This window comes from Cavia porcellus, unplaced genomic scaffold (assembly GCF_034190915.1).
Source record: "Cavia porcellus strain 051 isolate PalLab524CR breed Dunkin Hartley unplaced genomic scaffold, mCavPor4.1 scaffold_33, whole genome shotgun sequence".
NCBI classification, from domain to species: domain Eukaryota; kingdom Metazoa; phylum Chordata; class Mammalia; order Rodentia; family Caviidae; genus Cavia; species Cavia porcellus.
In genome coordinates this window covers 21,859,409-21,872,902 of record NW_026947516.1, presented here as the reverse complement: position 1 = coordinate 21,872,902, position 13,494 = coordinate 21,859,409, and the positions used below count along the sequence as shown (strand labels likewise).

Genomic DNA, 13,494 nt, shown 5'->3' with positions numbered 1-13,494 from the left:
TTGTGACTTTTTACACATTTCAGACTCACAAAGTAGAGCATAGAGCATGATTAGCATTTCCTAACCTTTTTCAGTATTTCACATCATGTTTGCATATGCACAATCTGCCAAGTTCCTCAGTTTTGGGGGTTGGCAAGCATTATGGTGGGATGAGAGAGAATAAATACATTTGCCTTACTTTTAAATTGTTTTTGTCCATATTTATTCTTTAGTCACATTGTATAGAAATTTAGCATACATATATGAATGATCTCTCTCACCCTGCTTGGCAGAGAATTGGTTGTAGTGGTGAAACAGGCATCTCTCCTATACTTCTTTATTGCATTACGTCTTTCAAAGTTATCTGTGAACTATGAATGTTACACAATCAATTGGGGCAAAGAAGAGAGGTAGCATTTACTGTAAATCTACTGCCCTTGCTGGAGCATGCTAATTATAACATACCTGTGAAATAAACAATATATGCATTTTATAAATAAAGAAACAGGCTCAAAATATTAAGTAACTTACCCAAATTTAGGTGACTACACCAGTAAGTGACAGAGCTGTGTTTTAAACTTGGTACTGGCCAGTTAGCTTCAAAATACATTTTTCCTATTTATTTTCTTACAATTAGAGAAACATGCTTTCTTGTTTAATAGGTACTATTACTTGATCTTTGGGAACTATGCAGAGTACAACGTTGAATCAAACTATCCTCTAATCTCTAATGAAAACCAAGGGTACTTTTTCAGAAAGAAAAATTGAACTTCTTAACTGCAGAAGTAGTTTAATGTTAATTTCTAATAAATAACATTTAAAGCTTTATTTTAATGAAAAAACATAAAGAATTCATTGAAAAATGGTTTTTGGTAAAAAAATATAAAGTTTCTCTGGTATGTAATATAATATGGGTTTTCATATTTCCCTACTTTTTTTGTTTTTCTTGTTTTTATCTTTGTTTTTGTTTTGGGTGGGTGGAGTCATGCCACATTGCCTAAATCTGCCTTGAACTCAGCAGTCTTCCACCTCAGCCTCCTCGGTATCTAGGCCTACAACCATGTGCCATTCTGCCCAGCTACTTCAAAAATTAGGTTGTTCAAAATTTTAAATATTTGCTAAGCTCAAAAAGGAGATAGATGTTTTTGCAAACAGCAGAGTAGAATACCTTTTAGATCATGTTTCACTTTTAACTTTTTTCTTAGATTGCTTTTATGTACTGTTAATTAGGTGAGTAGCTGAGATAAGAGAAAATTGAAGAGACTGATTGACAAATTTGAAATCCAGACTGTAGAAAGTGTAGCAATGGATTAGAACTAGAAAATGAATCAAAACTTTAAAATAAGACTTTACTCCTGGGTCTAAGTGTAGTAACAGGTACAGTATAGAGACAGGACGCAGGGCTTAGTTATAATATAAGTAAATAAAAGGGATTTAAATCAACAGAAAGCTTAGTATGTGAGTCAACAGTGTACTGTGCACATACCAAAAGTAATGCAGATGTGAACTGCATTAATATGTTTATTATCTAGGGCGAGGGAGCCGAAATGGCCTTTGCTCTGCATTAGTTGTGCAAGGGCTGGAATATTAGCTAATTGCACGTAATTCTATGTACTAGTCTTCAAGATGAATCAGAGTGTGCTCAGAAGAGGATGGCAGTAAGATGCATCCACCTCAAGTTTTCTAGAAAAGACCAGACTAGGGGTGATTTATGGCGATATGGATAGATTTATTTCCTGTGACTTTGCAGATAGCCTACAGGCAAGTTAGTCTTCATTTATTTGTAATCTTCTTAAAGGGAATTACTATATAGTGAAGAATTTTTTTCTGAAAGGCAGTGCTTTTTCTGAGATAATCAGAAGGCTGCTTGGTGAACCTACATTCTTGTCTTCGTAGTGTTTATAGGCAACAACAGAGTAGAAAGAATTAAAACATTGATGTATAGTTAGAACAGAAGATTTTTGAGATCCCTTACCAATCCTAATTTTTTTAAATTCTAAGACCAAAAGGACTTAATGTTATTTTTTGTCTTCATAAATATAGCTCACCTTGATAATAGTGATTTACATTGGTATAGCACTTTATAAAGTGTTTTCCTATGAGTTACCTTAGTCTTGAGCCAAATAAACCTTTAGGTAGTAGCATAAATACCCACATTTGAAACGGATAAAATAATAGACCGAAAGAAAGTCTGTTACTCCAATTTATAAAACTTGTTAAGTGGCAGATCTATGGCTCTAACTCTGGTCTACCCATTCCAAGTTCAATGCTGTTTCTGCTGTACTAGTTTGCTTTAAAAATAAGTTGTAAGTTATGATACTTGTTTTGCATACTTGGAAAATTGCAAGGTTCTCAAATTTCATTTCCATGGATAATACAAGTATAGCTTAAGTTAGACAAGAGTTCTAAAAGCCAAATAATGTGAAGCCATTGGGCACAACCGTGTTACAGAACTATAACTGCTTATCATTAATGAAGTGAAAAACATAATTTGCGCTCCTAGATGAATGATTGTGCTATTCACTAACATGGTAGATACAGGAGAAGTAGCAAGTTGGTGGACCACAGGTTAGGTAATTGAATTTTAGATACAATAAAAATAGCATTGAGTACCAGATACTATGCTCAGAATTGTGTCATTTATTTCATTTAGTTTTCACAAAAAACACTGAGGATAAGTCTTTTTAAATTTTCATTATTCATAAATAAAGCTTAGTCTTAATAACTTATCAGGACTTTATAACTAACAATGTGGAAACAGGAATTTGAATCTATGTGTTTGACTTCAAAGCCAATATTCTTCAGAGCTACTATAAGATTTCTTTTGGGTGTTTTCATAAAGATAATCATAGTTGTTGGAATAAATAAATGGTTGTAGCTTTTAGGAAAAAGTAGTGTCTTGAAGATAGTTGGGTGTCCTTACCATAGAAGTGGACAAAATGTAACCTCTGAAAGTTACAGTAAAATAAAAATTTTATGCCTACTTTCCCCTTTTTCCGGCATTTTGGCACCATTTTTGTGCTTTGCAGTATACTGTATAGACATTCCCCAACCTTGGAACATCCTCTAGGAGTAGGTGAAAATGAAAGATGCTATTTGTATAGGGCATTAGACCTTCTAAGGTGAGGGTGATATTTTATTTACCTTTTATCTCCAGATTAGCACCTAGAACAGAGCATGAGTGATATGGAACGAATGAATGAACAAACGAACAAACAAATAATAAATAGGATGGGAAAAGTAGAAAGAGGAGTTGAAATTCAGAGAAGCTGCCTCATGTGATATATTGGGTAACAGATGGCCTGCCTTTTACTTCCAGTTTAGAATGCTCCAAAGATGGTCAGCTTAGACCTTTCTACACTTGTTGAAGTAAATGTAGTCAGAGGGCTACTCTTTTTATCCAGTGAAAGAATAAGAGAAGACCCTCTATTCCTGAATTCTTTTTTTTAACTACACATATAATACATATTCATCATAGACACATTAGAAAATTCCACTAAGAGAAAACAAAATTTAAAATTCTACTATCTAGAGATACCAACTGTTAACATTTTGGTGTATATATCCTTCCAGAGTTTTTCCCATACAAATATATACATTTAGACATGTATATATTTGTTTAAAATGGGACCATTACAATCCATATTGTTTTGTAAACTGCTTTTTCACTTATTAAATGTGACTGTCTTTCCATGTCAATAAACTTACATCTTTATCATCATTTTTAATGATCACATAGTATTCCATTATATGGATGTACCATAGTATATTTAAACAGTTATCTATTGTTAGGAATTTACGTTTCCAATTTGGCATTCTTAGAAAAAATGGTGAGCATTTTTTGTACACTTGTCCATTTGAAAAAAGAATAGATGAGGCATTTGAAAATTATGGTTTATTAACAGACTCAGGTGCCTGTCTGAAAGGTTGTGCTGATTTACACCTTTTCCAGCAGTAAAGCTACATTGCCCTTTTTTTCCATGCCCACATTACCACTAAGTGTTATTTTTTGGTAAACCATTACTAATTTGAGAGGAAAAAGGTATCTTTGGGTTAAATGCATTTCTGTAATTGGTACTAAGGCTGAACTCTTCCCTTATTGCTCATTTCTGTTGAGGTTCATTTTTGTTTACAGGTTTGCAAAGTAAAGCTCTTTATGTATGAAGAATACCAACCCTTTGTCATATGTTGCTTTATTTTTTGTAGTCAGTTTGTCTTTTATATTTTATTTGTGTCTGGTAGAAGTTTTAAACTTTTCTGGATTCAAGTGTCATTTTTTTCTTTATGATTTCTACCCTCCTTACCCCATGATTATTATTTACCTGTATTCTAATACTTATGTAATTTAGTTTTGACATTTAAATGTTTTATCCATCTGGAATTTACTTAGATATAAGAGATTAAGCTTAATTTTCTCTGAAATAATCAGTTTCTCTGATTAATTATTAACAGTTGAGTTTAGAATGTGTTTTGCCATCCAAAATGCTATAAATGATGTCTGGTGAGGCTTAAGACCACTTGTAATGCATTTAACTAAAATAAACTCAAGAGCTCACCTGGAAAGGTAATTATTTCTTACATATTTCCATGGAAAAATGTTTTATAGTTTCAAGTAACTAACTTACAGATGAACTTTTGAAGCACAACCTGTTGCAATTTTGAAACTGCATTCTTAGATGGTAGTTCTGCTTTACTAGAGCCCTTTAGAAGTGACAGTATTCCTAAATGAAATTTTTTTGATCTGCTTTCTTTTAACTTTGATGTGATATGTATTTTGGTAACTTTCTGTTTACTATGCTTTTCACAGAATGGACAGCAAATTATGGATGAACCTATGGGAGAGGAAGAGATTAATCCACAAACTGTGAGTAAAATATTGTATTACAAGGTAGAGACAAATCAGATACCATAAATGTATTCTTGTCTTTTAAACTGAACCATTATTTTATATTATTAAGAATGTATTGAGAGCCAGGGATATAGCTCAGTGGTGTAAGCACCTGCCTGGTAAGTGCAAGGTCTGAAGTTTAATTCCCAATACCATTTACATTAATTTTACCAAAATATAGTTTTGAATATGCCAGTGACCTCTGTAAAAACTGTTTGCTAAGCCCGATATTAAGAGAATGACAAAGCAAGTTGCTTTGTACTATTGAAGGATTTCATTGATGAATTTTTTTAAAAAATACTGACTATAAATTTATTAAACACAAAAATATATGAAGATCATATTTATAGAAATAGTAATATTTATAATGTAAACATTAACCACTTCCTCACCCATTTTGTTATTGTGGTGATTGTTCACTCCTGAATCCCTACTACATCATTACCTGGCACATGAGAGATACTCATTATATATGGCATGAACGAAGTGATAAATTGTTGCCCCTCACAAGATATACGTTGTCAGCAGCTTAGCTATAATCTTTTTATTCTATCCATAGGAAAATTATTATATATGTTTATAAAATATATGTTCTGCAATTTCCCTTTTCACTCATGTCTTGAACATTTTTTTATATATAGGTAAAAATATATGTACTATAGATTTCTTCTTAAAATGCATACACAGTGATCTGTTTTATGCATATCATACATTTAATGTAATTTCCCCCATTTATGAACTTATTTCAGTAGACTGTACTCTTAGAAAATGATGTGTTGGAACCAAAGGTCTGAATGAATACTGAACATTGAAGTCTCAGTAGACATTACCAAATTGCCTTGCAAAAGGATTGTAAAAACTCATTGTATGAGACTACCAGTTCAACTATTTCCTGCTCAGCACTGAACATTATAAGAAAATACTGAGCTACTCTAAATATGTATTCCTTTCTCATTTTAATTTGCATTTGATTATTAGTAAGGTTAAATATCCACACACTTTTGGCCTTTGTATTATATGTTTTGTCCAGTTTTCTTTTGAGTTAATTCTTGTCTCATTATTTTATGAAATCTTTGAATATATTCTGGATATTTATTGCATGTTTATTATATATCTTGCAGATATATTATCCTTTTTCCAAACATTAAATCTTTTTCTCTTTTGTGTATATAGAAGTTTTTATTTTTAAGTGGTCCTATCTGGCTTCTTTATTTCTTGCTTTGGTTAGAATATCCTCCTCTGCTCCAAGGTTATAAAAATACTGTTCTCTTACATTTTTACCTGTTAAGTTTTTCTTGTTATTTGTTTGTTGCTATGATTTTTTTCCTTTTGCATCTGTGATCTACTTGGAATTTTAGTATCTGGTATGAGGTAGAACTCTAACTTCTTTCCAACAACATAGCCTGTTGTCTTAGCCCCTATTTATTGAGTAGATAAAATCCATACGATATCCACTCATTTGAGATATCTGTTTTATCATACTTAAAATTGCCTTCTACTCCCTATGTAAGTTTCCAGGGACTCACATAACAAATTACCACAACCTGGGTGGCTTAAGATGAAAGAAATTTACTCAATCAGTGTTTTGGAAGCCAGTGGTGTGAAATCAGAGTTTCAATAGGACCCTGCTCTCTCACTTCTAGAAGAAGATCCTTCTTTGCCTATTCCAGCTTCTAAATATTTTGATTTCATAAAATTTTTCAATTACTGTAGTTTTATTATACATTTTATATGTAGCAAGATAAAGCGTCTCACCTTTTTACTTTTAAAAATTGTAGCTTTCTGGCACTTAATTCTTCAGATAAACTTAAAAATAAATGTCAGATATCCTCTAAAAATTGTATTGGAACTTTCATCAGAATTGCACCGTTACATAGATTAACATGAAAAATTATTTTAATAGTCTTCATATTCAAAAATAGTTATGATATTCTATTATGTTTGTTATCAAAATTGTGTGGCTTTTTACATATAGTTCTTCTACTTTTCCTTTCTTTTTTTTTTTTTTTTTTTTTTTGGTACCAGAGATTGCACTCAGGACCAGCCTTGCCAGGCAAGCACTATGCCAATGAGCTAAATCCCCAGCCCCGTTCTTCTACATTTCTTATAAGGATAATTCATTACCGCTCTGGGAGGCTGAGACCAGAGAATTGCAGTTTCAAGTGCAATCTGGGCAATTCAGTGACTTAGTGAAACCCTGTCTCAAAATAAAAATAAAAGTAAAGAACTTTCCTGAATTCAGATAAATTGTCATGAACATTGTGTCCATTAGGGAAGAATGAGGTCTTATTACTCTTTTGCTTCAAATTCCCTCAGTTTTGCACTTACTTTAAATAAATTCTAATCTCTACAGCAGGTCCTGCTGGGCCCTGCATAATAAAGCTTTGCATACCTCTTCTCTCCATATCTTCTCTGGCCAAACACCTCTGCCCTCCACTGAAAGTCCATTCAGATGCATCAGATTCACTTTAGCTTGTGGGCTTTTACAGCTGCTGTTTCCTTTCCCATAATCCTTTTCCCTTACCATGCCCCTCCATTTTTAACCCCTAATCATCCTTCACATCTGAGTTTAGATGTCATTTGAACTGAGACATCTTCCTAACACACAACTGTACTTCCACCTTGAGTTAAGTGTTTTCTGTTCTGCTGCCAGAGCAGCCTAATGGCAGCACCCTGCCAGATCCCATTATTTACTTACTTGTCTGAATTGCCTACTAAACTGAGCTGCTATTTTATGTGCTAGTTGCTGTTAATTAAAAAAAAAATGCATAGATTAGGTTTTATATAGGATAGGGACACAGGCATAGGGGTTTAGTGCCTAGGACTGCCTTCAAATTTTGTCTAGATTCCTACACCCTCACAAACCATTCGAGGCTTTTTACTTCATTGGTGTATAGTATATATTTGCATGTAAAAGACGTAAAAATGATCAGTAAGTATAAATACTGATTTTCCTGTCATCAGCTACCTTTTTTCTTTGTGTAACAATTCCTTTGGAAAGGAAAACTCCAAATGCTTTTTTCTTTAAGCTAAAATTAAGTGGTTTGTGATATTATGTGTTTGTCCTTTCTGTTAAAATATTAGTAGCACTTAACATTTGAGAGAAAATTACGTTCTAGAGACAGGTTGTAAAGATGAAGGATTAAGATATTACCAGCAATATGGATAAGTTTTGTTGAGCAGATCATTCCAGATTTTATAAATTAAGCCTAGTATTTAGTATTTCCTTAATGATCTTAAATCTAATAAAAGCCTAGTATTTAGTATTTCCTTAATGATCTTAGATCTAAAAGACTGTAAAAATTGTATTGGCCTCATACTTTAAATTGTACTTTCATTTCTCTTCTGTTGTCCTTGATGATTGTTGTTACTTTGAGACAAAGTTTCACTGTGTAGCCCAGGCTGACCTTGAATCTCAGTGATCCTCCTACTTCAGCCTTCCAAGTGCTGGGATGGCAAGCCAACACAGCTGACTAATTGTACTTACCAACTCTTCCTTTTGTCATCTACTAATAATTTACATGGTGAAAGTTATAATGTTATATTAGTTACCTATTTGGTGCATTAAAATTATCCCAAACTAGTGACTTAAAACACATACGTTTTTAATCTCATAGTTTCTGTGGGCCAGCATTCTGGGAACAGCATAGCTGGATGTTTTGTTTCATAGACTCTCAAAGACTGAAATCAAGGTACTGGCCATGTTTTGAGCCTCATCTGAAACTTCACTGGGAAAGGATCTGTTTCTAAGATCATGTAGTTGTTGGCCCAGATTAATTCATTCTATAAATGTGTGTAAGGAATTTGCCAGCTAGTAAGCTTACTTGTAAGTTCATTAACCCCTTTTTCATGATCGAGAATGCAGAGAATAATGATACGGCAGTTTTGACCAAGACAAGACAGTAGAAAGAATAGAAGAAAATAAAAAGGGATCTGAGTTCCTTAATGATTCAGTGGTCTAATGAAACATCTTTATCCTAAATTATCCTTCTATTCATGGACTCCTCTCTAAGTAAAATATAAAAATTTACTTTGTTTGATTCATTGCATTATGTGATCTTATTCTTACTGCAGCTTATTTTGCATGTAACTATATCTGGCGATTGATTAAGCAAGTCTTTACTGTTTATTAGGTCCCAAGTACTCTGCTACCTTGTTAGAGACACAAAAGCATGTAACTGAAACTTGTGATTTTTATTTATTTCTCCCCTCTCCCCAAATTGTGATTTTGAAATCGCAAGATAAAATTGTTTTAGTCCTCTTCTCTCCTGGGAGATTATCACCCAAAATAACATAGAGAATAAGAAAATAGAAACTTAGTCTTTGAAATCAGAAGACTTGTATAATTTGAACCACAAGTCAAAATTTGAAAAGCAGATGGGAGAGTGGTAATAAGAGGAAGTTATAGAGCTAAGTGTGGTGGTGAGACCCTATTTGAAAAATAAATGGGATTGGGGATGTAGCTCAGTGGTAGAACACCACAGGGTTCAATCCTCAGCACTACCAAAAAAAAAAACCAACAAAAAACCCAGGAATATTAAAAGCCATCACAGACAAGAAACAGATCACTTACAAGGGAACACCCATCAGAATTACAGCAGACTTCTCGGCACAAACTGTTTGCAGTCTCACTGTTTGAAAGTCCCCTCTATATGCTTTAATTTTGTAACTTCAACAACTATTTCTAAGATGACAACATGTAATTAACTAGTGATTTCCTACTGTTTATTTTTTCTGAAATTCTGTATAACTTGTACCCTTTTTCTGTTTTTTTTTCTTTTTTCTCCTTAAAATTAAAAAAAAAAAAAAACCCAGGAAGTTGTATGTACTAATTGATTTTAAAAGAATATCCTAACAGAGAGCGTGTCTTATTCATAGCCCCAGATTCTCAGAAGAGTGCAAAAATAGGTTCTCTAGGTATTTTGAAAAATGGAGGGTAGGCGTGGGGCTGAAAACAGAAATTAAGTGAATGTTGATATAAACAGCCGCTATGTCCCCACTCATCTGTGGATGAAAGTTATTTCATTAGCGAAAACCAAAGAGTCTCTAGACCTGGAAACCTCAGGCACAGTAGGAAATAGGACAAGGTACAGTACTAGGCTGAAAATAAAGAGATCAAATGAAACCCTACTAGTGAGTGGCAATATGGCCCCATTTTATCTACCAGCACCATATCCTATAGGCAAGAGAATGGGTTGCCTTTAACTAAAGAAATTTATGAAGGCTACCTACTTGGCCATCTAACCTATAAGAAAGCTTAGCATTTGACAGGACCCAAAATTTCCAGGCCACTTCTTAGTGTGCACTCTTGCTGTTGCTCAATCTCTTGTTCATTTCTCACTGCTGTCTGTTTCTATCTCTATGTCTGTCACCCTCCTCCTTCCCTTCCTCCTCCTCCTTCTCATGTGTGTGTGCTCGCTCTTGCACTCATGCTTTTGCTCACTCTCTCTCTTTCTCTCTCTCTTTCTCTCTCTCTGTCTGTCTGTCTCTCTCTGTCTGTCTCTGTCTCTGTCTCTCTCTCTCTCACACACACACACACACACACACACACACACACACACACACATACACACACACACACACACAATGATATCTCACTGTATTGCCCAGGCTGGCCTTAGAGTCTTCCTGCTCAGCCTCTAAGTATCTGGGAATACAGATGCATAGTGCCTTGCTCTTAGATATTAGTGAAAAGCCAGATATCACCACACATTTGAGGAAGGCTTTCAACATGAGAGAATGAGATATTAAAAGAATAGGCAATACAGGTAAAAGGAAAAATTACTGTTCTTTGAGCAATGACAAAATTGATTTATAAAATAAGAGTGTGTTGCTGTTTTAAAAAGAAAAATCATAGAAAACAAGAAACTTAGATATTAAAAAATGATAGGAGTAGTCTGGGACACAGAGGCAAGAGGATCACAAATTCTTAGTGAAGACCCTGCTTCAAAACTTAAAAAGGGGGCTGTGTATGTAGCTCAGTGCAAAGTCCCTGGGTACAATTCCCAGTACCCTCCCCCACCACACACAAAGATAGAAGTGGTTCACATTTTAGAATTATTTAGAAGCTAAAATCAAGAAGTTTTCCTAAAAAATAGAAGAAAGCAAAGAGATTCAAAACAGGAAAGAAAAAGAAAAGCAATCTAATACCTAATAGGAATTTAGACAATGAGAGATATGGGAGAAAAGAAAATCGGTAAGAAACTTTTTCCTCTCACATTTTAATATCTCTAAAATCAGAATGCATGTTATGATCTATGGTAGAAGTGGATTGATGGTGGTTTTTCATAATGGTGTAGTGATAACTACGTTCTTAGGTTAAGTGGAATACTAGAATATCTCCTAAATTTCCCAAATGTTGGAGTCAGGGGTTGTACACAGAGAACAATTATGACCAGGACATGGAGTTTCTATTATTATTTTTATAATGGTCACTGGGAGTTAACACAGGAAAATGCAGGAGATCTATGTGCAACACCAAAGACATTATTTGGTGTTGATTATTTAGTCAAGAGCCTAAACCACACAGCAATGTTCCACATGAGTCTAGATAAAAATCCAGAGCTCAGGACAGTGCCTCCACGAGTCCAACTGAAGGTCCAGAGCCCATAAGAAGGACTCATGCCAGTCTCTTTTACGGATCCATGCCGGGAAGACCCAAGGGTCAGAGGTGAAAGCCAGAAAGTCTATGCCAGCAGGATGAAGGAGCTGTGCTAGTGGGATGAGGGTTCTACGCTGGAGCCGAGAAGTCACACTCACAACAAAGACCACGGTGGGGCTGGGGATTTAGCTCAGTGGCATAAGCACCTGCCTTGCAAGCAGGCGGTCGTGAGTTCGATCCTTGGTACCGATAAAAATGAAAAAGACAAAAACAAACAAAAACCAGGGCTATCCTGAAAGGCACCATAGCCATCCTCAGCGACACAGAGCCCGTGAACTCCTCCTCCGACAAGCACAGTCAGGTACGTGCCAGGAAGCAGCATGACAAGTTCATCCTGGAGACCAAGCAGCACATGTCTTCCCCTCTGGAGCCAGGAAGCAATGCTCGTTGTGAGGACCAGTGCTTCTCCAGAAGAACCAATGGCTCAAACAGCAACTCGTAGGAGAACCCACAATGCCTCCTTAATGCCTCGCCCCTCAACAACTCCCTTCTTTTCCACCTGTTTATCCTGGCAACTTTCCTCAGGTGGAGCATCTTCGCTCAGTGCCATGCTGATGTAATTCAGCTGGCGTTAAGTTGACCACTAGTTCTTAATCCATAACACCACATAAGGATCGCTATTCTCTGAATTAAAACAACCCATTGAAAACCTTATAATGGAAGAGAAATAGAAAATGTTTTACTCTCAAGGAGGTTCATTTTTATGCAATAACAAAACAATAGGTATTAGAGGAGGTCCCAAAAACTTTTGGAGATTTTTAAAATCGTAAAGTTTGGATATAAGAATGATATCAGACTTTCCAGCTCTAGAAATTAGAAAACAAAGAGGAATGCCTTTAAAATATATAGTGAAAATGATTTTCAACGCCAGTGTTTTCAGACACCTGTTTTAGGAAATTGCTGGAGAATGGGCTCTGCCAACACTAGAGAATTGTCCACTGAGATAAGGAGGCATGATATTCAGGAAACAAAGGATTTAACACTACAAGCCTGATGAAGAAATTTCCTTCCCATTAGGATGAATAAAGGAAGCTCCAGAAGACTAGCTCATTCAGTAGGCTTAGAGAGTACTCAGTCCAGACTGAAGCAGACAGATGGTTCCAAACATACTGCTTCCAGAGACAGCAGAGTTGGGTGTTGGTGACGTAATGAATTTGCCAGTAGGTTTGAGTATTGAAAATTTACAAGAGAGGCTGTTGCAGGGTAAAAAGGAGTTGAAACAGATACAAAGAAAACAAATTTTTTAAACAAAGCAATTATAAACTTAAGGAAAGACAAAACTTGTCTGTGGGGAGGGATATAACTAGAGTACCTCAATAGTGAACATTATTTACATAGTCACAATTATTGTGAAGACTACTGATTTAATAAAAATTGGTGATAGGAGTGCCATGTCATTTGTATAATGGGTGCCCAGAGGTAATATCTGAAATTGATGACAAAGTAGTGTTAGGTTACTGTTTATCATACAGTGGAAAATAGAAGGGGCATGAAAAGGTATCCGAAACATGAGGTATGCCTGCTATTTTAGGTATAACCCTAGCAGCAATTTTGACCCTTTAACTCTAGATAAAATTGTAAGTTTTTAAAAGTAGTTAAAATTGTAAAATTTTAAAAGTAGTTGTAACTGATTCACAAAAGATGTGAGATATAACTTGAGTTTTGAAGAATAGATGTAAGATTTTGAGGCATAAATGTTAATGTTGGAATGAAAGCATTCTTATGGCACAATGGTGTAAACAGAAGCCAAAGGGGGAAAAAGTTGAGATGTATTAGACAGAGTTAAATCAGTTTGTCTAAAAATATTCAGAAAGGAAAGCCTAATTTCTCTTGAACATAAAATATTGTTACACAGATCTCCTTGATACATGGAGTTAGTCCTGAGGTATCATTTGAACATATATGCTTAGGTTTGTATTTGTGGTAGAGTCATTTTAATTTTGGCTAGATTTTTCAGGCTTTATAT

General features: G+C 34.8%; 1 protein-coding gene across 5 annotated transcripts in view; it reads left to right on the top strand.

Moving 5' to 3' along the window:
* The window catches only part of Rps6ka3 (ribosomal protein S6 kinase A3), a 102,382-nt gene that overhangs the window by 24,369 nt on the left and 64,519 nt on the right, over positions 1-13,494 (top strand). For all 5 annotated transcript variants that reach the window (XM_063242935.1, XM_003466420.5, XM_023563624.2 and 2 more), the window contains one exon: positions 4,787-4,843. In XM_063242935.1, the coding sequence (XP_063099005.1) occupies positions 4,787-4,843 (57 nt within the window). The remainder of the gene's footprint in view (positions 1-4,786; positions 4,844-13,494) is intronic.